This window comes from Microtus ochrogaster (assembly GCF_000317375.1).
Source record: "Microtus ochrogaster isolate Prairie Vole_2 chromosome 14 unlocalized genomic scaffold, MicOch1.0 chr14_random_1, whole genome shotgun sequence".
Taxonomy (NCBI): Eukaryota; Metazoa; Chordata; class Mammalia; order Rodentia; family Cricetidae; genus Microtus; species Microtus ochrogaster.
In genome coordinates, this window is record NW_004949096.1 from 6,189,500 (window position 1) to 6,217,236 (window position 27,737).

General features: G+C 36.0%; 1 protein-coding gene across 1 annotated transcript in view; it reads right to left on the reverse strand.

Annotated features, from left to right (window-relative positions):
- Cstf3 (cleavage stimulation factor subunit 3) overlaps nt 1-27,737 on the reverse strand; it is an 85,401-nt gene that overhangs the window by 39,024 nt on the left and 18,640 nt on the right. The window contains exons 2-3 of the mRNA XM_005364067.3: nt 27,098-27,199; nt 26,884-26,979 (exon numbers count right to left, since the gene is read on the reverse strand). Coding sequence (XP_005364124.1) covers nt 26,884-26,979; nt 27,098-27,199 — 198 coding nt within the window. The remainder of the gene's footprint in view (nt 1-26,883; nt 26,980-27,097; nt 27,200-27,737) is intronic.

Genomic DNA, 27,737 nt, shown 5'->3' on the forward strand with positions numbered 1-27,737 from the left:
AAAAAAATTATAGGAAGATTACAGAATATAAACAAAACAATAACTATAAATGGGCCAGGCATTGTGGTATACACTTGTGATCCCAGCACTCAGAAGGCAGAGGCAGTAAGAGCACACATTTTGAGGCCAGCCTTGTCTACAAAGTGAGTTCCAGGACAACTAAGGTTGCATACGGAGAATCTACTTTAAAAACCTACTCAAATACATTTTAAAGTTGTTTAAGTGGTTGTGACAGTTCTTTGTGCCTCACTCAAAAGTTTTATGATAAAGTTGTCTAGGAGTTGCAGCTCAAGTGGTATCTGTATATTAATCAATTTTTATTCAGCAGGCAATTATATGAACACCATATAGCAAGTCTTTCTCCCTTTTTGAGCACTGATGGACAAAACTGAGCTTTAACTCAGGGAGTCCTATTTTAATTGTTGTGAAGACAATTCAACAACTGAAGAAAAAAGACAATTTTCAAGTTTTGCCAGTTTCTATTTCTTAGTTTTTCCAATAATAACATTTATTGCTTAAGTAAGCTATAATTTCTCCATTAATTATAGATATAAATGTAGCTAAGGGTATGGCATGGCTCAGTGGTAAAGAGCTCACACTGTAAAAAGAAACAATAAGAAAATTAAAGTATAAATATAGTTGGATCACTATAATGTTGTACACACCAAGACTTAGTAGGTTGGCCACACTCAAAGATGCCACATCTGCTTTAAGGACTTCACCATCATAAAATTAACAACTTGTCAATTATAACCAGATATTCTAGACCCCTGTGAATTATTATAACTATAATTAAATGTGTTAAAATTATTCTCTTTTATAAAATTATGCCTACACTAAACTTCCTTCCCTCTGGGCTGTTTGTACTGATCACCGAGTACTACTAATCCTTTGCTTTCCTGAGTCTGAGGGCTAGGAGGTACAGCTCAAGTGGTGGCACATGTTTCCCACGTACAAGGTTCTAGATTTGATTCCTAACACCTCTCAAAAAAGTGTTTATCATGTGTTCTTGTTATTTTTTTTTACCAAGTGGATATACTACAACTGAATTCTCCATCTTATAACTTAATTGGAAACATAAGACCAAATACAAAAATGAATTTAAAATATTTTTTGCTTTGTATATGCTGTATATCCTAAGAAATTCAGGAAAGGGGGAATGAAAAGTAGATTTTGTAAAAGATTTTAATGAGAGGGAATCCTGGCCACCATGACAAGCAGGGTTTATATAACCCAATGAAATGAGACACTCAGGCATTCTGTAGAACAGTGAAGATATCCATGTTAAGTAAGAATATATAGTGAAAAAACAGGTTGGCTAATTGTAGTAGATCCACCACAGAGGGAAAAAAGAACCAAGCAGAGTTAAAATTGATACACAAAACACCTAGATGTCATTGTGTGGTGTGTAATGGCTACATTATTGTGATTCTTCTGGCTGGTGATAATGATGATGTAAGCGGGAGGAGAGATGGTTCATCAGAAAAAAATGGTGGTGGTAGTGTTTAGAGATCAGTGAGAACACTGTATTAGTTACAAGGATAGCTATTATTTGTAGGTCAGGGAATATTGGTTTGAGCCAGTAATACACAGAGGAACAATAAACAGTTTTCCATGGAACAAACATGAAAACTGTTGAGGGCTTTTGCATAGTAAAGTTTATTTTATATTAGACAGACCATTTTTAAATAAGATAGTATGATTTATTACAAACATGAAAAAATAACACATGACAAAAATACACCAAGACTCCCCTTCTTTTGTTTTTGTGTTTTGGAACAAAGTCTCCTTTATGTAGCCTGGCTGTCTTGAAATTTCGCCACTTCAAGTGACCAGGCTGGCCTTGAACTCACAAGAGATCTGCCTGCCTCGGCCTCCTGAGATTAAAGTTTGTGCCACAAGCTTGGCCAAGACTCTTACTATCTGTTCCTAGACAGAGAAAAGGAAAATCCACAGAGTACTTGAGATAAGAGAAACAGGAGAAAAATATTATCAAAGAATTCAGAGAATACAAAACAAACAGAAACAGTGGATGATGGAAAATACCACCAATCAAAAAAAAAAAGTACACAAAAAACAAGTAGATCTAGCAATAAAAAGGTCATGGTTTATTTATTACAATTCAACTTCTTAGGACTTAAAATCACTAACAAAATCCTGGTAACACTATCAGCATTTATCACATATATTCAACAACTAACTTAGTACATTAACTAATTCACTGTTAGAAAAAACTTCCGGTCTGAGGCTGATGAGTTAACCCACTTAAATTCAATCCACTGGACATGGTGGAGGAAGATAATTGAGACTAGATATTACAGAATTTGTTATCCAGTTTTCACATACATGCATGGTACACGTGTACACACACACACACACACACACACACACACACACACACACTAGCATGCATGTGCACAAGCTCACATACACACACATATACCAAAAAAGAAAAGAAAAAATAATTAAGTTTAAGGAAGAAGAAAATGAGGTACAGGGATGTTTAGACTTCTCCAAAACCACACTACTGAGGAGTGTTACTATGTAGCCCAGAATAGCTTAAATTCATGATCCTCCTGTCTCAAAGTATCCCCTCCCCCAATGCATTTTATGTACATATGATCTGGAGAGATGTATCAATGGTTAAGAGCACTTGTTCTTGCATAAGACCTCATTTTGATTCCTAGTACCCACATGGCAGCTCACAATTGTCTGTAAACTTTAGTCCCTGGAGATATGATGTCCTCTTCTGGGTTCCACACAGGCACTAGGAACACATACTGTGCACAGACATACACGAAGACAAAACAATCATATACATAAAAGAAAAGTAAACAAAGAACAAATATGCACATTTAGAATAGAGACTAGCAAGTGCTGGGTATGTACCTCAGTTTGCAGAGTGTTTGCCTAGCATTCACTAAGTCCTTGGATTCAATTTCCAACACCACATAAAATGGGCTACAGGCATTACTTAAGTTATTTTCCAATCTTTTGTTCTCTTGAAATTAATTAAAAACCACTAATAGTGGGACACACATGTACTCGCGGAACCAAAGATGTGGAGGCAAGGAGATCAGCTGAGGCCAGTCTAAGCCACACAGTCCCTGCTCTAACAAACACACACAGTAAAAAAGTAGACTACCCAGATGTAATGATGCACACCTGTAATCTCAGCCACTTGAGAGGCTGAGGCAGGAGGGTCACTTGAGCCTAGAAGACTGAGACCAGTCTGGATAACATAATAGCCCTCACAAACAAAACAAAGCAAGCAAGCAAACAAACAAAATCATTAAGAACGGAAATATCCATATTGTTTTAAATGCAAACTTAATGTTGAAACATTCTTCAAGAGCCTGACATGAAGGATTGCTTGAGCCCAGGCCTTCAAAGCTATTCTGGGCAAAATCATATGACCTTCTTTTAAAAATAATATACTAAATAGTATACACATTTGATATCTATATCTGTACTACAGTGCTAGAGATAAACAATACAAGAATGTATTCAGAACTGCAGACTGAACTTCATACAGGGAAGGCTGAGACAATTACTGTTACAGTTATATATTTTTTCTAATATTTTATTTCCATACAAATTTTACAATAATCAAGAGAGCTGGGTTGTTTTGATCAAACTGATCTTCAGCAGATCCTCTTGAACTATCACTGGCATTTTTCCACGCATAGAAATATCCCCACTATACCTAATTTTAGTGCTCTCAGATTTTTATCCAGGCTAAGAAAGTCAAATAACTGCTAAGTATACTGATCTAAACCAAGACTGTGAAACACAAAGCTTGGGCCTAAATTTAATTTTGCACTATCTACCAGTGAACATTTACATTCAGCCTTATTTTAGCTAACAAAATGAAGTAGTTTGTCATCACTAATCCAACTATTACTTTTCAAAGCATAATCAACCTTCAGTGTTTATTTTTTAGAAAAATAGTGTCAAGGCTGGTCTTCAGCTCAAGATTATCTTGCATCTATTTCCCCAGTGCTAGGGGTTTGTCATGTTTTGTGGTTTGTGCATACTATTCAACCAAACTGAGTTGTCTTCAGACTTTATATTACTTTATTTTTTTTTTTTTTTTTCTTTTTGGTTTTTCGAGACAGGGTTTCTCTGTGGCTTTGGAGCCTGTCCTGGAACTAGCTCTGTAGACCAGGCTGGTCTCGAACTCCCAGAGATCCGCCTGCCTCTGCCTCCCGAGTGCTGGGATTAAAGGCGTGCGCCACCATCGCCCGGCCAAATATTTATTTATTTATTATGTATACAATATTCTGTGTGAACGCCAGAAGAGGGCGCCAGACCTCTTTACAGATGGTTGTGAGCCACCATGTGGTTGCTGGGAATTGAACTCAGGACCTTTGGAAGAGCAGGCAATGCTCTTAACCACTGAGCCATCTCGCCGGGCTACTCTATTTTTTCAAGCAACTTTGCCACCCTCCCAGAATTTACCTATCACCAAAGATCTGCACTATGAAATAAACCTTACACTTAATTCAATAACTTAGTGTTTCCATACTCTAAAATATTCCATATTTGAAAAAAATAAAATGAATACTTGAGCATTCTTAAGCAAACCAACTGCATTATGATCCAATACCCATTTTCTCAATCCTATATTCATAGTTTCCCAATTTTATTAATGAAATGATTCAATTACAAATACCTTCAAAATGCTTATCAAATAATGCAATCATCATCTGTGCCAAAATGATGTATTTTTTCAATCCCATCCCCTGTACCCAAACTACTCATTAGCTACTCTTTTTACAAATCTGAAGTGCAGCTGGGTAGTGGTGGTTCATGCCTTTAATCCTAGCACTGAGAGGCAGAAGTAGGAGAATCTTCCAGAGTAGCTTTTAAAAATCTAATGGCTAATTTGAAAGATCCTACCAGCAATCTTTGATAATGAAATACAAATTCTAAAAGGTAGGCCTAAAGAAACATCGTGAATGTATAAATATTGAAAAGCAAATACTGGAAATAACAAGTGCTGGGATAAAAAAGCATGCGCCACCACTGTCCAGCTACAAGTGAGTTTTAAAAAATACAGTATGCTACCATTTCTAGGGCTGAGCTGTGTGGTACAGCAGTTGCTTAGCATGTGAGGTCCTGTGAACAGTTCCCAGCATCAGAACAATACTCTACCATGTGAAAAATATAAGCTGCCAAAAAAGCATTAAGGGGTTAGAGAGTCCAATCAGGAGTTAAGAGCATTTGCATCTGCTCTTCCAGAGGACCTGAGTTCAAATCCTACCAGCCACATTAGGTAGTTTACAACTGCATTTAATTCCAGCTCTGGGGAAAACAACACCTCCTCTGGTCTCTAGGGATACCTGTACACATAAATGATACACATGTAAATACAAATAATAAAATAACTTCAAATATTTATTTTATGTGGATGAATATTTTGCCTACATGCATGTGCAAATGTATGTGTCCGTTGGATGCACTGGAACTGGAATTATGGATGGTTGTGAGCCACCATGGGTGCTGGAAAATGACCCCTGGTCCTCTGCAAGACAAGTACTCTTAGCCCAGTGATGGTGGCACACACCTTTAATCCTAGCACTCGGGAGGTAGAGACCAGTGGATCTGTGTGAGTTCGAGGCCAGGCTAGTCCACAGAGCGAGTTCTAGAAAGGCTCCAAAGCTACAGAAAAACCCTTGACTCGTGGAAAAGAACACCCCCCCCAAAAAAAAAACAAACAGAAAAATCAAGTACTCTTAATTACCAGGCCAACCCTCCAGTCCTAATATTTAAAAAAAGCATGAGAGAGAGCATATGCCTTTAATTCCATCCAGTGCTTGGGAGGGAGAGGTAAGCAGATCTCTGAGTTTGAAGCCAGCATGGTCTACAGAGTGAATTCCAGGACAGCCAGGGCTACACTTGGAGAAACCTGTCTCAAAAAAGCAAAAAACAAATACAAAATACAGATAGGGAACTAAAAGCAGGAATAAACATTGCCCCTTTGTACTCATAATTTTACTACAAAAACAAATTACGCTTCTAGATAAAAATGTTGTTTCAACAATCAAAAAAACGGTCTGTGCTATCCCTCCCATCTCCCTTTTACTTGGAACCATTCATTGTGTTTGCCTTTTAAAATTATCTTTGATTCTAAAATTATTTGTACATGTACTTAGCTTCCATAATAAGTGCTAATGAAAGCCTGTGACAACCATCTTTTCACTAGGATTATTCTGCTCGCTCATCAGAAAACAAGATTCAACATAGTTTTCTTTTTCTTTTGATATAGGGTCTCATTTTGTAGGTCTTGTTGACCTTGAGCTCACAAAACTCCATCCTTTTCCTGAGTACTAAGATTAAATGTGTGCACACACAGCTCAACATAATTATCAAAATACCTTGAGTTACAAGGAAATGGCCCAGCAGGTAGAAGTCCCGACTATGAAAGCCCAACACACAAGTTTAAACTTGGAACTGACATAAAAGTCAATGACACACGTGTAATTCTGGCACTGAAACAGTGATAGGAGAGTCCACTTGAAGCTAGTGCAACAGAAACAACACTCTACCTGAATAACGTGGATGGCAAAAACTGATTCTTGAAATCTCCCTTCCGACTTGCACACCCCCGCCCTTTAAAATTCCTTGAGTTTTTTGGGGGGCTAGAGAGATGGCTCAGTGGTTAAGAGCACTGGCTGCCCTTCCAGAGGACCAGGGTCCAATTCCCAGCACTCACATGGCAGTTCACAATTGTCTGTAACACCAGACACTCTTACACCAGCATACATAGAATAAATTAAAAAACAAAAACAAAACAGAAAACTTTGAGTTTTCTCATAACATTCGGAACAGTATTTGACATACACCAGTACTAAATTAATGTAGGTAAAACCTATATTGATTTGAATTGTCTAAATATGAATATTCATATTTATGTATTGTGGTCAAAATTACTTATAAAACATACTATTTTGATTTGTTTTTTGAGAAAGAGTCTTAATATGTAGTCCAGGGTGACCTCAAACTCAAAATATGCCAGTCTGGGATTAGAAGCATATCACCATGCCAAGCCATAAAATACTATCTTAAGTATAATGGGAATGTAAAATGTATAAAGTCCTATAAACTCATAAGGTCTGTAATGCTTAAGATGGTAGCTTTAAAAACTCCAGTTTATTTTCCTGGTGTATTTTGTGCATATACACGTGCAATGATAACTTGCAGCTGTCAGTTCTTTCCTTCCTCCATGAGGGCGCCAAGGATTTAACTCCATTGTCAGAGTTGGTGAAAGGCACCTGTATCTGCTGAGCCTCATTACAGGCTCTGAAATGGAGTTTTAAATTTGGTAATTTCCATGACTCAGATCTTTACATGAGTATAATAAAAATCAATGCTACTTCCCAATGATTCTACTAAACACAAACAAGGTTTTTAGTTCTAGAATCATCTCTTAGATGTGAAAATGAGAAATTAGAACCTGAATGTGTAAGTATAAGGAAGCAGATATAACCAAAAAACTGACCTTATAAGAACAAACAAACAAACAAAAAAACAGAAAAAAAAACTATATTCTACAAATATAAACCCTTTCTTTGTGGAAAAAAAAAATCCAAAAACTGACATCTGGCTATTTCTAATTTAGCAGCTCATTACATTGAACTGTCAAATTATCAATAGATAGGCTAAAAAAATTGGAAAATAAAAAATTACAGTGCCAAGGTGAACCGAGCAGCCTCTTTTCAGTCACTACGTAAATCTGAATGAGGACAAAACCAACATTCTCTTTCATCCCTATCCCCCACTGTTCAACCACAAGTACACAAAGTATTAAAGACAAATACATTTATATAGGTAAGATTTCCATCGGATAGAATGGATTATATTTTGGAAAACCAGATTCCATCATTATTCAGTATTTGATTATATCACCAATAGGAAAACCAGAACAGAAATGTTTAATGTTAGTAAAGTAGAATATAATCTTTGTATATAATACTGATTTCAAAAGACCTCTAATTATTGAAAGATTTCATTATGACTTTAATGTCATTTTCCATAAAATGACCCAATACAAGTCTCGCAAGAAAAAAGTCAAGGTCTTTCTCACAAACATCTTTTGCAGGGTGTGTGGGGAGGGCATTCAAGGATAATTTTATTCCAGATTAAAAAAAAAACCCACGGCAAGTAAGGTATACATCTTGGCAGCTAGGTGGAATGGAGAGGGTTAAGGAAGAAAAAAGCCATTTCAGTTAAGTTTGGAGGTCAGCCACATGGCAGATAAACAAGTCACATGGCAAGAAGAGGGAGGCTACCCAAAAGAGAAGGAAGCCCAAAGTAATAGGGAAACCATATTTAGGTTCTGGAGCAACCGACTCTAACTTATATTTTATAAGCAAATGATCAGAAAATAAATACAACCAGTAAAGATATTCCCTTGTGAAACTACTTTCACAAGAACACCCAAACCTTCTCTTGCTTGATGTTGAATTGTAAAAATAAAAAAGCTTAAAAGATATATAATAAAAATAAGCATAGATTGGCCAGATGGCTCAGCAAGCAGATAAAGCTATTTATACCTGATGCCAAATTCAATCCCTGAGACAACTTAAAGGTAGGAAAGAACTGACTCACCAAAGTCGTCCTATAACCTCCACACTTAGGCCACCCTACATTCGCCTATCATGTGTGGTGTGTGTGCACAAATTATAAGTCTTGCCGGGCAGTAAGTAGTAGCGCACACCTTTAATCACAGCACTTGGAAGGCAGAGGCAGGCGGATCTCTGTAAATTTGAGGCCAGCCTGGTCTACAAGAGCTAGTTCCAGGACAGGCTCCAAAGCTACAGAGATACTCAAAAAAGTAAGTCTTAGGAAGTTAGGGGTTTTACCAACAGAAATCTATATATAAAACATGTAGCTGAAAAATACGGAAATATTGATCCTTTAAACTATATTGATCACCCCAACCGACATTAGAAAAACAAGCAAAGGCAATACACACAGTAACATACTGATGATTTAAATATTGCCAGAAGTATTTGAACTTGTAAGACAAGCATGGCAGCATATGCCTGCAAAGTTAGAAACTGGGAAGTAGAAGCAGGACTACCCAGAATTCAGGATCACCTTCTTCCCATGCAGGGAATTCTAGATCAGCTTGAACTGAGACCATTTCAACCCTCTGTCCCCTCTATCTCCAAAAAACAAAAACAAAAAAACAAAAAAAAACACCTTGAAATTATAAATAGCAAATTGCACTAAAGTTAAAAGTTCCCTTTCACTTAACCAATGTTTTTTAGCAAATATGTGGGAAAAGATACAGAAAATAAAGTAAGATAAATTAGCTATTAGAAATTTAAAGGACTCCGAACATATGAGAATATGTTCAATCTTCTTCGTAAAAGAAATGCAAATCAAAAATTTCCTGAAATGACCTTCAAAGTAATTTACCAGGCTTATTCTCTGACAGTTTCATATGTGAAATAATTTTTTTAACCCAAAAGTACTGACAAAAGTAATCTTCCCAAAAAATGACTTAGGAAACAAAGATTATCAATAGAGTTGGAATTTTAAATTTCAACAGCCTAAATGGAAGACTTCTTGGATTTGAGAAGTTCTGACAAATCTTCTGGATTCTTTGATAGAGCAATTCTACTTCTAGTAATTAAAAAAAAATATGTGTCATGGGTATTTTGCCATGTGTATTTGTGCATCACATGCATGCCTAAGACCAGAAGAGTGTGTCAAAACCCCTGGAAATAGGGTGACACATGGCTGTGAGCCACCATGTGGGTGTTGGAGATCAAATTCAGGTCTTAAGCAAAATTAGCCAAGTTTTAAGAGCTGAGCCATCCTTTAGCCCCATACTTCTAGAAACTTAATCTACAAATATTCAGTACAACTGGAGGTGATGTATAAATAATTAGTCACTGCAGTAATATCTATAAAATAAAACCAAAACAAAAAAAGTTGAACCAGTGGTGGCGCACGCCTTTAATCATCCCAGCACTCTGGAGGCAGGGGCAGGTGGATCTCAGTGAGTTCGTGGCCAGCCTGGTCCAAAAAGTTAGTTCCAGGACAGTTATAGAGAAATCCTGTCTTGAAAAACAAAAACACACAAACAAAACAAAACCTCAAAAAAAAAAAAAAAAAAACCCAAGTGACAAAAACCAAACAAACAAAGAATCAAGTTGGGAAAGCATTTAATGTCCTGAAATATAGAAGAGAGTAAACAAAAGACAGTATATTGTGTGCTAATAAATCCACATTTGGGGCTAGAGAGATATCTCAGTGCTTAAGAGCATGGACTTTTCTTCCAGATAATCTGGGCTCAATTCTCAGCACCAACATGTCAACTCATAGTAACTACAATTCCATGAAAACTAATGCCCCCTTCTAGCCTCCAAAAGCACCAATGATACAAATATGCATGCAGAAATAAGAAAGTATGTACATTAACACATTAGATATCTTAAAACTCCTGAGAAACTGAACAATGTTACTGACGGAAGGCTTTGTGCTTCAGTGCTCCATTGTAAGTACCTTCTGAATTTCCTGATCTTCGACTTTTATTGACATGCATTTTAAAGCTTTTCTTCAGAAGATGCATACCCCTTGGGGCTTCTTTTATTTATTTATTTATTTATTTATTTATTTATTTATTTATTTATTTATTTATTTATTTGTGGTCCTTGGGATTGAACTTGCTAGGCAAACACTCCACCAAGTGGAGCGAGGTACATTTCCCACCCTTTATGACTTTTAATTTGTCTAGCTAAATTGTCTAGCCTGACCTTGAACTTGCTATGTAGCTCAAGTAGGATTTGAAGTGGGGTTCTTCTAGTCAGCCTCTGAAGCAGATTTTACAGATATGTACTACCATGCCTAGTTGTTTTTTATGTTAATATATTAAATGTACTGTCAACCAGTTCTCAAAACAGTTACAAAAACTTTTGAGAATGTACAAAAGAAATAAAACAAATATTATACATATTAAAATTCAAAGTATAAAATAGTTCAATTATATGTTAACATACATATTAGTGTGTTCCTATAGAGGTCATCTTGAGACAGGGTCTTTTGTTTGTCACTGCTTAGGTAGCTAACCCATACTTCTGGGAATTCTCTTTGTCTTCACCTCCCATTACACAGTAGCAGGGCTCAGATATGTGCCTTTGTATCTGCATTAGATGAGTTCTGGGTTTTCCTTCTATTACCACAGGTCAGGAAACCCTGATTGCTCTTCGAGCTGATGAGGGAGGGGGACTTGATTAGGGGAGGGGGAGGGAAATGGAAAAAAAAAAAAAAGATGAGTTCTGGGGATCCAAACTTAGGTCCTCATGCTTGCATTAAAAACACTTCAACTCTGTAGACATTTCTCCAGCCCCTAGTGGTATTTATTTTAGGGAAAGATTATTCTTAGCCTCTAAACATCTATTGGAACTGAAACTAGGCATAGTAACATATGCCTGTATTTTCAGTCCTTGGGTGCCTGATTCAGGGAATGAGAGTTCAAGGCCAGGATTACAAAACAAATTCAAGGGCAGCTTGGGGTTTACACCGTCTTAAAAATAAATGAAATTTTAGTCAACATCTTTAAGAAACTGCTTGCTTGATGCCACAAATCACAAATTTTAGGAATTAAACCAATCAAGTAAAATTTACAGAGACCATAAGATGACTCGATGGGTATGGGTGTTTGCTGCCAAAGCCTGAAGAACTGAGTTCAATTCCTGTAATCCACATGGTAGAAGACAATTGTCTTTTCCAAGCTGCTTCCTTTTGACCTCCAGATACAGCACTGATACACTGTATGCACATACACATATACTTAAATAAATAAATCAGATTTACAAAATATTTACAATCTTCCATTAAAAATAAAAGTCAAAGGTTGGGCTGGGGAAATGGTTCAGTTACTAATACTTTCTTGTAGGAGATCAGAGTTCAGTTCCCAGCACACACATATGGCCCCAGGTCAGACAATCTCTGGTCTCCACAGCCACCCAAACACACGTGGCACATACATACATAAACATAAATAAAAAAATTAAAGCCATGGGGTTAGAGAGATAAGAGTAGAAATTGCTTTTGTAAGGGTCAAAGTTTGGGTTTCTAGCACCCACAGTCTCTAACCCTGATCTGATAGCCTTTTCTGTACTTCATAGGTACTTGACTTATAAGCACATACACCTATTGATACACATATCAAATATATAATATATACACACACATACATAAATAACTTAAGAACAAAAAAAATGCTTTATAAAAATCAAGCAGGAACCAGGTAGTGGTGGTTCACACCCTTGATCCCAGCACTCAGGAGGCAGAAACAGGCCAATCAAGGGTAGTCTCATCTACAGAGTGAGTTCCAAGACAGCCAGGGCTACACAGAAAAACGGTCTTGTAAAAATAGGTAAGTTAGTAAAATCCATGTCTAACATGCCCAAAGGCCTGGGTTCAATTTCCAGCATCATATAAAATGGTTATGCTGTTACATGTTTGTTAATCCAATCCAAGTACCTGTGAGATATAAGCAGAAGATCAAGGTCATCCTTAACTACACAGTGAATATGAAGCCAGCCTAAGTGACAGAGTAAAAGACATCAAAAACCTAAAATTAGTAAATTGTGTTTTGAAAAGAAAAATGGAATTTAAAGTATACTAGCTGAGAATATTAATATTTAAGTGATAGTGTACACACCTGGCACGTACAAGGCTCAGAATTCAATCCCCAGCACAAAAGCAACCCACAAATGTGATAACCCAATGAGTTACTAAATGGTCTCATATATACATATGCAAAACACACATTCCTTTTAGTTTGTTAAATACTAAAATACTATTGGGGATGTCCAAAAATACATTTTAACTGGGTATTTTATTAACCTTGAAAAGAAATCTACATCTCATAATTTAGTTCCTGAATACTGTTAACTGACCAGCTGTCTTCTTTCAGCAAATTGAAGAGGCAGTTCCACGGTGTTATTGCTTCCTCTGTTGCTGTGAGGTGTCAAGCTAACTGCCATCAGTTTGAGGGTCAAGGATATCCTGTATTCATTCACTCTTGGTGGCTTCTTGTTGCTGTTAACCTTTGTTCTCATACATCTGTGGGTAGCTCTCATCCACCCTCAATCCTTCCTGGGATTCAATAACTATCATGAATTTGACTGAGTCTAGAATCTTAGAAAATTCTTCCATTCTGCTTTGCCTTTGAGCCTTTCTTCTACTTCTAGAATGTCAAGAAACGTTTTGAGTCTGTTAGAGCTCCAAACTGGATTCCTTTGATTCTCCTTTATCCTTTTGCCGGTGTATGATCCGAACCTAACTCAATTTAGCTTCTGAAATTTTTGGAGGTCTGTAGCTACTACAAGTAGTTTCTTTCCATGCTTAGCTTTAAACAACCAAAATGTTTCAAGTCTCACATTTGTAAAGTTAATCTTTGAGGCCTTGTATGAAGGTGTACTCCTCCAGAAGTTTGAATAAATGATCACCAAACATCAGTGTCACAATTTAGGCTGAATCCCCTTAAGAAGATGGTTGAAATATTTTTCTCCATACTTAACCCATGTAACACTGTTAGATGGTTTTTAAAATGGTCTCATTGTTACATTGCAGGATTTCCCCTATTCCATTCTTCGGACCAAAGAAACTCTCATCCTATCCAGTTTGTAAAATGGCATAAACTTAATCCTGGTTCATTGTTGTCATTCTAAGCGTAGCCTTTCAGCACAGACCTCTAAGAGAAGAGACATCCCATCGAACTTCCAACACACACAGGTCTTGAGCTTCACTAGAGTGTAGAAGATTTCCAATTGCAGCTGAGATTCTCCCAGTCTGCCAAGTTTTCTCAAGACAAAGTTTAATCATTCCTATCTTTGAGCTTCTTTTCCATTTTCCTTCCAGCAAGGCTGTGGTCTTTGGAATTCTTTGTTGTATTGACAAGTCTTCAACACTTTAAAGATGAGTATCTTAACTCTTACCCAATACTCTTCTGTGGTACACATTGTTAACATCAATTACCCTCAAATTACAGCAAACTGTCTTGTAAAGCAAACACCACTGCATGCAACATTCTTGAAATAGTAAAATTTCAAAGGTAAAATACTAAGGTTGAACAAAACTCAACCAAGTATGTTTTTCCTCTAAAAAACTTTCATAAAACCATTATTTTGGTATCTTTAATGTTTAGTATAACTGAGAGGTTTAGATCAAAAGCTTTTACTTAGAAAAAAAGTGACTAAAAAGCTACTCTTTGTTTTTTTGAAATCTAAATGCTAAATTTAAGTTAAAACAAGAATATATATGAGTCTGGGGACTTGAACCATGGTTTGAGGTCAGAGAATAACAATGAATATTGGCTCTCTTTCTACCTTGTAAGTTCCTAGGACTTAAATCAAATTATCATACTAAGTGGCAATGGCAAGCATTGTGATCTGCTTAGTCCTGCAGATCCATTTTATTTTTGTTTTTTGAGACAGGGTCTCTCTATGTAGTTCTGGCTGTCCTAGACAGTTATGTTGATTAGGTTGGTCTCAAACTCACAGAAATCTGCCTGCATCTGCCTCCTGGGTGCTGGGATTAGAGGTGTGTGTTACCATGCCTGGTTTAGGACCATGTTTTCCATATTTTTTGAAAATATAAATGACCCCAACAATTTTTCACTCATGAGTCACATATTGGCATAATTGAAATAAGCAGTTTTAATCATACCAGTCAAAGGAATGGGAAAAATTAAAATGGCTATCCTGTATCAACCCATAGAACTTGACAATACAGGAACTCAAGTTTTTATAATAAGTACATATGCAAATACCTCAGACTTTTAACTTCAATGTAGATAAATTTTATTGTACCCAGTAAGGAGTATCATCTCTTTAAAATCAGTTTTTGGAATTTTAGGTTAGTATAAATGTATAATCATACAAAATGTACCCCCATGTACACTTTTTAGAAATGTTATATCGGGATAGTCAGGTAAATGCCTCCCCCAAAAATTAAATAAAAAAAATCAAAACTCGAGGAACTAAGGTTATCACGCTCCAGGACAGCATTGCAAGCGAGTATAAGAGGAAGAGAAGAGGTAAGGGGATGAGACTGAATAAGGGTGAGACAAATAAGTCTAAAATCTTTTGCTCAAATTAAATGTTAGGGATATTAGACAACTAAAAAGAATAGCTAAAAAGAAATGCCCCTCGACTGGAGAATGGATAAGGAAAATGTGGTACATTTACACAATGGAATACTACACAACAGAAAAAATAACATCTTGAATTTTGCAGGAAAATGGAGCTAGGAAACATTATTATTATTATTATTATTTATTATTATTATTTTTTTTTGGTTTTTCAAGACAGGGTTTCTCTGTGGCTTTGGAGCCTGTCCTGGAACTAGGTCTTGTAGACCAGGCTGGTCTCGAACTCACAGAGATCCGCCTGCCTCTGCCTCCCGAGTGCTGGGATTAAAGGCGTGCGCCACGACCGCCTGGCTTAGGAAACATTATTTTGAGTGAGGTAACCCAGACACAGAATGACAATTATCACATGTACTCACTCATAGGTGGTTTTTAAACATAAAGCAAAGAAAACTAGCCTACAAACCACAATCCCAGAGAACTTAGACAACAATACGTACACTAAGAGAGACTTATATAGATCTATTCTACATGGGAAGTAGAAAGTAGAAAGACAAGATCTCCTGAGTAAACTGGGAGCATGGGGACCTTGGGGGAGGGTTGAAAGGGGGAGAGGAGAGGCAGGGAAGAGAGCAGAGAAAAATGTAGAGCTCAGTAAATACCAATAAAAAAAAGAATAGCTTTTGGAGGCCCAGTATGCTCTGGCATTCATTTGCTTATGAGTGCACCTTTTTAAAGTTTCTTTAATGCTTAAGTATTAGACAGACGTTTTTATATGTAGGTTATCATATCTATGTAGGTTATCATATATATATATATATATGTAATCATACCAATATGTAGATTATCATATCTGTAAAAGTACCAGCCATATAAAGTGTTATAGTAAAAGTGAAACTTTGTTATAAACTGTTATATTCTAATTTTTAAAAATTACAATTTATGACTGGGGCCAGAAAGGTGCTCACAAGTTAAGAACAAACACTTGCTCTTCTTGCAGAGGACCAGAGTTTGACTCTCAGAACCTATATATATAAAATCTTATCTGAAATTTCAGTTCCAGTAATCTGATGCCTTCTTTTGACTTCCATGAATACCAGGCAGATATGTAGTACACAGATATCTATGTAGGCAAAACACTCATATACACAATTTAAGAAATAAAATTCAGGATTTGGAGGCATGTTAATTATCCAGCAAAGATCCCCACTCCATCTTCCTAAGGCAGGGTTTTACCTAAGGCAAGCTCAAAATCAAAACCCTTCCTACCTTTACAATTTCTACGTACTTGGAATATAATCCTGGGTATGTTTTTGATATTCTAGAAAGTAAATAAATGTGATTAAGTGCCAGTATTCATGCCAGTATGGTGGTGAACACCTTTAAGAGGCAAGCAGGTCTTTGTAGGATAGCCAAGGCTACAGAGAGTCAATGTCTCAAAAATAATTGACACTCATGAATTCAGAGATCAAATTCCCTTCCTCACTCTACTACCTTAAATAACATAGTTCTCTTTCTAAAAACTATGTAACACAGACATGGTGGCACATACCTTTAAGGCAGAGGCAGATGGATAATTCAAGCTCAAGATTAGTTTGGTTTCAATTTAAGCTAGTCAGATATATAGTGAGACCCTATCCCAAAGTAAATAAATAAAACATTACAATGCCAGTACAATTCTTATTATCATCTTCCCCATCAATAATGTTAAGGCAATCTTTCTCAAAATCTTCTAATGCTATAGAGCAATAAAATATTATTTCCTACACATACAACAGTCTTCAGTGTATAAAACTTCCTTTAGGAGGATTTCCTTGACTAGACCTCTCCATATCTTCTATGTCTTTAACACCAAAGATGTGCATAGCAGATAACAATACCTAGTATGTTTTTATTCAGTAGATAATGAAGTTAATATGCTTTGTAACTTACAATTTTCATCCTTGACAAATAATGAAAGTAAAAATTTTAAATGCGCTATCATTCACTATGTACCTACAGCTATGTAAAACCTTTGAAAATATACAGAAGATGAAAGGCTTGAAAAACACAGATGTCCTAACAATCTTTGGCTCCAACAGTAAACCATACTATTGGAAAATATTTTAAAGACTACAGATAATTTTATCTGACTACAACTAACACCAACAATGAGAAAGCACTTGAAGCACCGGTTTCATTCTACTAAAAACCCCACCTTATTAGGGTTCTTTTAAGGACTAGGCTTTCACATAAATAAGCAAGTCAAAAAACCGAGTGTTTGTAAAATACAACTCAGTGCTGTCTTACTACCTAGTTCTGGACATCCTAGAAATCACTATATAGAACAGGACTACACTCAAGAGACCTTCTGCCTTACCAGTGCTGGGATTAAAGATTATGTGCGGTGGCACAGGCCCTGCCCAGCCACACAATTTTCTGAAAAGTTACAAAATTACTACATAGTTTTCTCTGCCTATTTTCTTTCTTCAAGACAGGGCCTCTCTGTGTAACAGCTCTGGCTGTCCTTGAATTTGTTTTGTAGATCAACCGGGATTAAAGGCATATGCCACCATTGCCCAGCTCATTTTCTATCCATAAAAATTTTGGAATGAACATCACTAAATTTAATAAAACGATACAGTTCAAATTTGGAAAACAGAATTGAAAGTTGTTTTATGGGTAAACAATGTATAAATTTATTGTATCATAATGGCCTTCTAGAATCTTGAAGAAGTAAATGTCTGAAGAAAACATGGAAATAATATAATCCCAGAAGTAGCCACTATTATCACTTGGGGGGGGGTTATAGAATACTTTCTTGTGTTAGAAATAAGTATATTAAATCTTTAATCCTAGCATTTGGGAGGTAGAGGCAGGCAAATCTCTATATGTGAGGCCAGTCTAGTCTACACAAAGTGTTCCAGGACAGCTAAGAATATACAGAGAAACCTATCTCAAAAAAATAAACAAAAAGGGAGAGTATGAGAGAAGTATGCTTACTCTGAGAAAAATAATAACAATCTTCATTTGAAAAAAGTACATGGAGGCCGAGAGTGTTTATCTATTCCCCCAAATCAAATATTTACAATAAAGATGTCAGAGGTGGGGTTGGGAGTAAGCAAAACACTACAAAGAATTCCTGAGATAAGACATTATATAAAGCAAGTCGGATATAATGATTCATATCTGTAATCCTAGCATTTGGGAGGCTGAGGCCAGAATGCTGTACAACAATAAAATCTTCTAATATAAAGCATGATTTGAGGTTGCATATAAATTACTGTACTCTGAAATCTGTTAACAGGTATCACTGCTAGTGGAGCAGGCACCTCAGTCTCCGTGATTGCCAATAGAAAACCAACACATGGGGTGCTTCCTCGTCAGATTGTATAACTGATATTTCCCATCTTGTCAGAAAGAGGAAACCAGAAGAAAGCCTCCAGAACGATAATGCAAAGAAAGCCAAGCAGGAGCCAGAGTTGAATGGAGGCAATGGGGATGTTGTCCCCAGTGGACACGAAGTTTCAGAAACATGGAGGCCGAGAATCAGGCTAAAAGCCCAGCAACAACAGAGGGGACAGTGGAGTCTGCAGCTACAGTTGAAGGCACTGCATGTTAAAAGGGAATGGAACCTTTCTCCCAAAGGAAAGTGGTTTTGTACATAATGTATTTTTTCACTTTTGGGGATTCTTTTTGTATAACTTCAATAAAGATTGTAGGTAACAAAAAAGAAAAAGGTTATGGAACAAAGGTTCTTGGTTAAGAACATTCACTGATCTGTTGCAGAGTTCCTTTCTCTGCCCCATATCTGCCTGCAACTCAGTTCTAGGGGATCCAACACCATCTTCTGTCTTTAGCCAGGCACTACATTCATTATGTGCAAAACCACACACAAAAATATTTTTAAACAATAAATTTACTAAGTAAAAAATTGTCACAGGAGCCAGGAGGTGGTGGCACACGCCTTTAATCCCAGCACTCAAGAGGCATAGGCTGGTGGATCTCTGAGTTCAAGGCCAGTCTGATCTACAGAGAAAGTTGCAGAAAAATTAGGGTTACATAGAGAAACCCTATATAGAGAAATTTCCCAGCCAAAAAGTTACCCTAGCTCCTAATTGTGGAGTTAAGTATATAAGTTGCCCAGACTATATTAGTCCTGTCGAAAAACAAAGTGTGGTAATGGTGAAAAATAACTCACATAGTCCCACTCGACTGATGTAATAAACAGCTACGATACTACCAAACACCCAGTAACACACCTCAGAGCACCTCTTGACTATGTAAGAACAAACATAATTATCTTCTTAAAGAGCAGGGAATGTTCAGTTAGACAATAATAAAATTTGACTGCTGCCCTCTAAGGCCTCAACTTCCCAAAGTGGCAGGTAATCACTTTACCATGTATACATTGTTAGAACATCAAATCACAGTACTGGGGCACAATAACTCAGGCTGTAAGCTTTTGCTCCAAAGGGCAGCAACTTGATGCATTCATGAGTAAGGAACCAAATTTATCTTTTCACTTTATAGTTGATAACTGAAACAATATCCTTTGCTTTAAATGTGAATGCTCAAGCATTTAATGTGTTGAGTGGAAGAAAATTAAAAACCATTATCAATGAATGGTCAGCACTGTTTCTTCAAATCCATAAGGCCGCAGAAATTACCATCATAAAAAGGGCTATCTCCCATGTGTTACTTTTACGATAAAGGAAAACAATGTCATACATTACTTGAAAAAGGTAAAATTTTCTAACTACAATGTCTACAACTGAACATGTTTAGGAATACCTAAATTTGAGATAAAAAATATATTTTTAGGATTTTGTTAACTTTCAGTATCACATTATTTCAGAAGTACATTTCAACCTTTGCATTTGGCAGATTTTTCTTTAGAAATCAACAGGCACACAAACCAGCATCTTATCCACATTAAGCTTCCCTGGGCCTAAGAAAAGCAGGTGAGTTTTTCAAGGTGTAGTCAAGGCAAATATTCACTATCTTTGTTCAGATGGGGGAGCATGCATAGACTTCAACTTACTATACTAACCAAATACTTCTTTCCTGCTAGAAATTTTCTAGAGATAAATAGTTCAGTAATAAGTTAATACACTATTGCTCACATTGATTTAAGAAAACAGCTTATCTGGAAATAGAGGAATCTATGTCAGCTCTTGGGAGGTTGAGGTAGGATGGCTGTGCATTTGAGATGAGCCTGGGTTACACAGTGACACTGTCTCAAAACAACAGGGCCAGCAAGACATTAGAGCATAAAAAAAGTGCTTGCCACACAAGCACGACAACCCGAGTTTAATCCCTGGAACCCACAGTGAGGAACAGAACCAACCCAAGTTTTCTGATCTCTGCATGCTGTTATATTCCCACATATAGCAAACTAATCCACCTCATGCGGTACAATATGCCTATAATTCCAGTTGTTGGGAAGTAGAGTTAGGGGAATGAGAAGGAATTTAGGGTCATTCTTTATAAACAGCTAAGCATGAAGAATTAAATCACACCCTATGCCAAACAAAAAAGTAATCAAACCAACAAAACCAAATCAAACCCACCCACCGAAAACTGAAGTGTAGTTTATAAAAACTAATATTTACTTTTGTCTATGGGTGTGGAGGTCATTGGGCAGCTTGGAGTTGGTTTTCTCCTTTTTAAGGACCCAGGATTGAACTCAAGTTGGCAAGTTTGTTTGAGTGCCTATATCCCACCAGCCCAAAATTCAATTTTTTATGTTTCTTTTTTTTTTGGTTCTGGTTTTTTGAGACAGGGTTTCTCTGTGTAGCCTTGGCTGTCCTGGAACTCACTCTGTAGAACAGGCTGGCTTGGAGCTCACAAAGATTCACCTGCCTCTGCCTCCCAAATCCTGGGATTAAAGGCTAGGATGACCATGGTCCAGCAAGCTCAAGCTTTAAAAGGATACATTTGAGCCAGACAGTTGTGGCGCACACCTTTATTCCCAGAACTTGGGAGGCAGAGACAGGTGGATCTCTGAGTTTGAGGCCAGCCTGGTCTACACAGTGAGTACTAGGACAGGTTCCAAAGCTATAGACACCCTTTCTCAAAAACAAAATCAACACATTCAAAACAAGGTGGCACCTAATCCTAGCACCCAAGAGTCTGAGACAGGATAATTAAAATTTGGAAAAAAGAGACATCATGTCTTCAAGGGGAAGGGGGGGGAAGGGGAATTCTATAAGTTTTTTTTTTTTTTAAATAAAGTCAACGCCGGGCGATGGTGGCACACGCCTTTAATCACAGCAATGGAGGCAGAGGCAGGCGGATCTCTGTGAGTTTGAGACCAGCCTGGTCTACAAGAGCTAATTCCAGGACAAGCTCCAAAGCCACAGAGAAACCCTGTGTCGAAAAACCAAAAAAATAAAGTCAAGTGCCACATGTTCAAAGTCAGGGACCATGAAAAGTCTTTTCTGTGATGAAACTATTTCTATCCCCAAATATGGAAGTTATTGTGAAGCATTTGAGCATTCTGTTTACTCACGAATACCATATATTGGGGTGTATCTTCACCTCTTGGGATGAAACTCATATACCAAAATTACCCTCTTATGATTAAAAAATGAATAAAACCATAACTCTGGTTCACAGGGTGGCGTACAAATATCTATAACTCCATCTCCAGGGAGTATGATGACCTCTTCTGACCTTTGTGAACACCAGGCATGCATGTGATGCACATATATACAAACAAGCAAAACATTCATAACACATCTAAATTTCTTGAATTATTTAAGATTGATTTATTTTCATTATGTGTATGCATGTCTGATTGGGGATTTGTGCATGACTGCAATTGCAGCTAGAGTTCTAAAGAGATCTTTGGATCCCTTGGGGCTGGTATACAGGCAGTTGTGAGCCTCTTCTCTTCATGTGAGTGCTGGAAACCAAGCTCCTCTATCAGAGAAGTATTTCGTATTAATTTTAATTACTGAGACATCTCGAAAACCCTAGCCTCTATGACCTTAATATCTATATTCACAAGTTGAAAAAAGTACTATATTATTCCACAAAGGAAATTCAGACTAAAACACTATTCTCAGGAAAACTTCAAAATGCATGATCTGATTCTAGTTCACAATTAATTTTAGAATGTACAGACATCATAAATCTACTTAGTCCTTTTTCCTACATTTCAGATTCCTTTTGAGTTTTTGACATAAGCCTCTTTCACTATAGCCCAGTCTGCTACAACCCACCAGCTCCAACCTCTCCAGTGCTGTGATTACAGGTATGAGTCACCACCCAGCACTATAATTCTGATTTACAAATTGAGAAATCCAGGACTACTGAGATGGCACAGGGGGTAAACTTGATTACGTTGCCACCAAGTGTGACAATCTGAGCCTGATTGCTGGTCCTCATATTGTACAAAGGGAGGAACTATCCAATGACCTCTACTGGCAAGTGATGGCACAGTGTAAGCATGTATACACACAAATAAACAATATGAAATTAAAGTTGAAAAATTTAAAGAATTTTAGTTAATTAGTAGAGTATTTTACAAAAAAAAAGAAACCAAAACAAACAAACAAAAAGACCCAACAAAAACAAATGGCCAAATGTTAGAAGAATAAATTTTCTAGAAGATATAAACCATAGATTTTATTTAAAGGAACTTCAGAAGCAACTATGTTGCCAGGTGGTGGTGGTGCACAGCTTTAATCCCAGCACTCGGGAGGCAGAGGTGGACGTATCTCTGTGACTTCGAGGCTAGCCTGGTTTATAAGAGCTAATCCAGGACAGGCTCCAAAGCTACAGAGAAACCCTGTCTCGAAAAACAAAACAAAACAAACAAACAAAAGAAACAGCTATGTCTTTTGCAAATAGTTCAATATGAAAGGCTTGAATCACAAGAGAAAAAAAACTATAAACTACTACTAACAATGACAGTGCTTAACTATCAGTGCTACATAAATGGGTGGGGAAGGAAACTTAAAAATAATTTACTATTTGTAACAATAAGTATGAAAATACTACTTTCGTTTATAAAACAGTACTATAATTATTCAAATCAATTGTGGTTGTAAGTAATTCTTAGTATTTTTTATATTTATGCATTTAAGAAACAGTAGATTAAGAAGAGTTTTAGAGTAAAATCTGAATAATCACACAGACATGGACCAACATTTATTACAAACAGGAAAAGTAGATCTAAGAAGAGTACAGATTTTTCAATAAAGGGCTATAAAGCTGAAATGTAAAAATTTCCATGTTCTACATATTTTATCTGCATTTTAAATACATTGCTTAGTATGCACAAAACATTGTAATACAGTAATTTAAACTGCTATGTGGAGGCATTAAAACAGAATCAAGAATGGAGAAGTTTATTTCAATTTAAGTCACTCATGTTCCATCTTGAGTTCACTTTCATATTCCAAGAAAAGTTATTTTGAGAAAAGTAAAAATTGTATTTTACAACCTACTATTTATAAGGAAAGAAAAAACAGTATAGAGCAAAGAATTCATGTTTAAATTGTTAAATGAAAAGCCATCAACCCTCTACAAGCTTTATTAAATCGCAGCTTTCACAGACGGCAAGATGCACCATTGCTGTTACCAGCAGCATAACTTCTTCCTCCTTCAGCTACCCATGAGAACATCCTTCCGTTCGTAAAGTCTTATGAATGTGGCTCAATTCAAGACAAATTACTTGGGAACAATAAAATATTGTACCTTACATGTTGTCAGTGTTCACTTAATTATATAAAAAGCTACAGAAACCACAAAAAGAAAGAGAAACTTAGGGGAATATAGCAGAATTGTGTAATGTTCAATTCTGTGGTAACTTAGTGACCCATTAAATCCCTGTGAAAAAGCTCTGTAGAGAGAGCTGAGGTTGACTATGACTAGAATACCATAATATTAAGAAAAAGTTCTATTTGTTAAGCTAAAAAAAAACCCTTAGAATTCACTTAAGACATTATATGAATTCAATGAAGCTGTAGATACACTAAAATATTTCTTTTGTATAAAAACTAGACAGTCAGATTTAGACATTATTCTGATAACAACACTCTATCATGTTATTGCCTGCTTCCTTATTAGCTCTTCTGCATAAGTTACTGAATACAAGAAAAGCAATGCATTTTAAGGTCCTGAGACAAAAATGATCTTTAATATTATATATAATGGTAAGTATGTTGGGGGCCGAATTTTCAAAGTTTATAAAAATATACAATTTGATTCTAAATGTTCATCATTAGGAGAATGTTATCTCCAATATTTTTAAACTGTAGCAAAAAGAAAAACAAAACAGGAAAAAGAACACCTAACTAACAAATTTAGGGTCCCATTTTAAAGCATGTATTTTACACAGGAAAATTTACACAACGCTGCCAATGATTGAAGAAAAGCTAGCTTTTCTAAATTTAACTGTTATATTCTAATTTTTAACTCATATTTCCAATTAAAAATAATTTTAAAAAAACCTATTCTTTTGTTCCTTCTGTAGTGAAACAGCATTAAGTAAAATTTATAAGGTATTTCCCTGGGGAGGCATTTCTCCCCTTTACTGAAGATGTTTCTTCTAGTAGGAAAAAAAAAAACTAATGTATTTAACTACACAATAGTTTAGCTGAATTAAATGTAGTATCATCATAAATGCCCCACCATAAAGTACTGATTTACAACAATGTGTTAACAAAGCTTTATTTTCTTGAGTGTGCACACAGGATGTTACCAATTAGTATAGTATTATAGTATTGTAAATAGGTTGGTTATATGATCAAAGGAAATTTTAGCTTATGAGCCAAAAGATAAGTGTGAAAATAAAAATTAGAAGTAAACCAGGAAAGAGAGACAGTTTAGGTGTGTATTTCTGAAAACAGCATTTAATTTAACATTGTAATTCCTAAACCAGAAATATAAAAAAATTAAACACACATATATTTGGTATCATTTTTTGTCAACAGTTGATACATATACATGTTTCTGTTTGTGCTTTATACATACATATATATTTGTGTGTGCGAATGTGAGTGTGTGTGTATAAAGTAGCTGCAAACATTACCACTAAACAAACCAAACAACTCCTAGCAGCTCTGAACTGCTACATGAAACAAATCTGTTATTTAAACAACTTTCAGCCCCTTGGAATAACACCTACTCTTTTATGCAATTCTTTTTTAGAATACAGTTTGTATCTTATACTTAGGGAGGGAAATGTGGAAGAAACAAAACAAAAACCCTTGTTTATGTTTATAATTACAGAATTAGAACCTTGATGCCAATTTCAGTTTAAAGTCAGTATCTGAATTTTAGAAAAAGAATTCAACTCAGAAGGTACTATTTTGTTTTCCAAAAATAATTATCTTTCAATCGTATTTGTTTCTAGTGAGGTGTTTGTACAATCAGACTAGAAAGTAAAAGGGGTGCAGGTGATCCTGGTTATTTGTTATCAAGTTATAGGAAACAGTATTGTCTTTAGCTACATGGAGACAGACCTGTTTTGAGTTTCAAGCCCATCTACCTTGATGACTTAAAAAATACAGAGGAATGGAATGATTTCAGGAGAGGTGATGAAACTTTAAAGATATGGTTATGGGTCAAATTACCAGACTCCACATAAGTTATAATCTCATTCACACATACAAACACAAACATGCAAACCAAACACACACACACACACTCACAAACACACAATGTTCCTGTTATTATTGTCCTGTAATTTTCCTTCCCTACAAAATAATACAACCTAAAATATAGCACAGATTCAATCAAGCACACTGCAGCCTCTGTTTAAATATGTTGCTGGTTGGGACTATGCTGATGATGCACCACAGGTGATACTACAGTCTATTAATACCACTGATGGTTAAAGTCCTTGCAGAGGTCCAAAAGAGGTTCACAGATCACCAAATTTCAGCAATAGCTGAGAACGCAGAGTACTTACATTGAGAATTTATAACATATTAGAAGTACTGCATAAATAGTATAAATAAAAAGAAATGGTTGTCGTTTTCAGCTTAATGTGGATATTCTATTTTCATTTCTCACAACACATTTATTAATTTATATTGTGTTTACTTAGTGCCAATTGATATTGGCACATTAACATTTTATTACAGATCTGACTGTTAATACCAGTCTTAAGGTTTTTTGTTGTTGTTTTTTTAAATCATAAAGAATGGGACCTTAAACATGCCTGACTGCAAGTTAAGACAAACAAAAAGAAAAATCAAAATATCATTGGGGTAAATTATAATTAAAAATTTTAAGTCATATTAGCTTATTCCTATATAATGTAAGCTTTAGCATATGGCAGAGTAACTTTAAATCATTGCTTAAACTGACAAACCATGCATTTTTCATAAAATTAAAATGTGAAATAATTATTCTCCAAAATGTTTCATTTCACCAGACATTTAAAATACTCTAGTAAACTAAGCCAACATTTCTGTATTTTCAGATTAGTTTGTTATAGGAATAAAAGAAAAATGAGTTCTAAATAAATGACACAGGAGGCAATAAATTGACACGACAAGTAAATAAAAGGCTAAAGCACTCCAACACCATTGAAACTGTTTTAATGTTGTTGCAACTCCAAAATGCAACAATCATCAGCTTGTGAAAGACCCAAATTTCAAAAATTCATTTTAATTACTCCTTCATATCTATTTTACAAAATAAAGGCAGAGACATTTAAATCCTCCTTGTCTTGATTATACTATGCTCCTAATTTCTTTTCTATCACTATAATGTAAGCTGTAATTCCCACCAGATGGTATATAAGAAAAAATAAATAAAATATTAACCTCTGCTTCAATGTACAGTTTCCAGAATCTGCCAGAACTGGGGAACTGGGCAACAAGGCGCTCGTAAGTCTTCCGTGCTTTGTCTATAGGTTGATTCTAAAATTGAAAACCAATAAACAGCATTTACAATGTTAGGACTATTAAAATATTACTGCAGAATCAAGTAGTGTGATTGGACCCATAGAGAAGGAAATGTAATCCTATATCACTAAACCTGTGCCTCTCGAATGAGAATGCTCCAAGCATCAAGGTCATATGGATTCTCTTCTAATTTCTTTTCCGCTTTCTTCACCTTCTCTGGGACATACTCAGCTGCCTGAATAAGGAAAAAAAAAACAAAAACAAAAACAACAAACTGAAGTTATTGTTTTAAAAATATCATGCCCAATTAATTCAAGAACAACACATCTATCCCTAGATCCAATGTCAATACACAGATTCAATGTCTATACAAAGTATTAAAACATAATTTTAAGAAGAAGCAGTATCTGGATTAGGGGAAGTACATACTTTATCAGAAGTTATAGCTGGACATGGTGGTGCCTGTCTTTAATCCCAGCACTGGAAAGGCAGACATGGGAGGTAGACCAGCCTGGTTTATGTAGCAAGTTCAAGGACAGCAAGGACTTCATAAAAAGGGTGAGTGATCACTTTTGTCCAATAAAAATGGACTTTATTTTTATGTAAGATACTTCAGACACAGTATGTAGTTTGCATATACAGCATAATGAAAACTCTACATGAAAAGAGTAGGCTGTAACTCTATTGTTAGTGTCTGTCTAGCATACATGAAGTCTCAGACAACACACACACAGTGGTGTTTCATTATTAGTAATTCTAGTACTCAAAAGGTA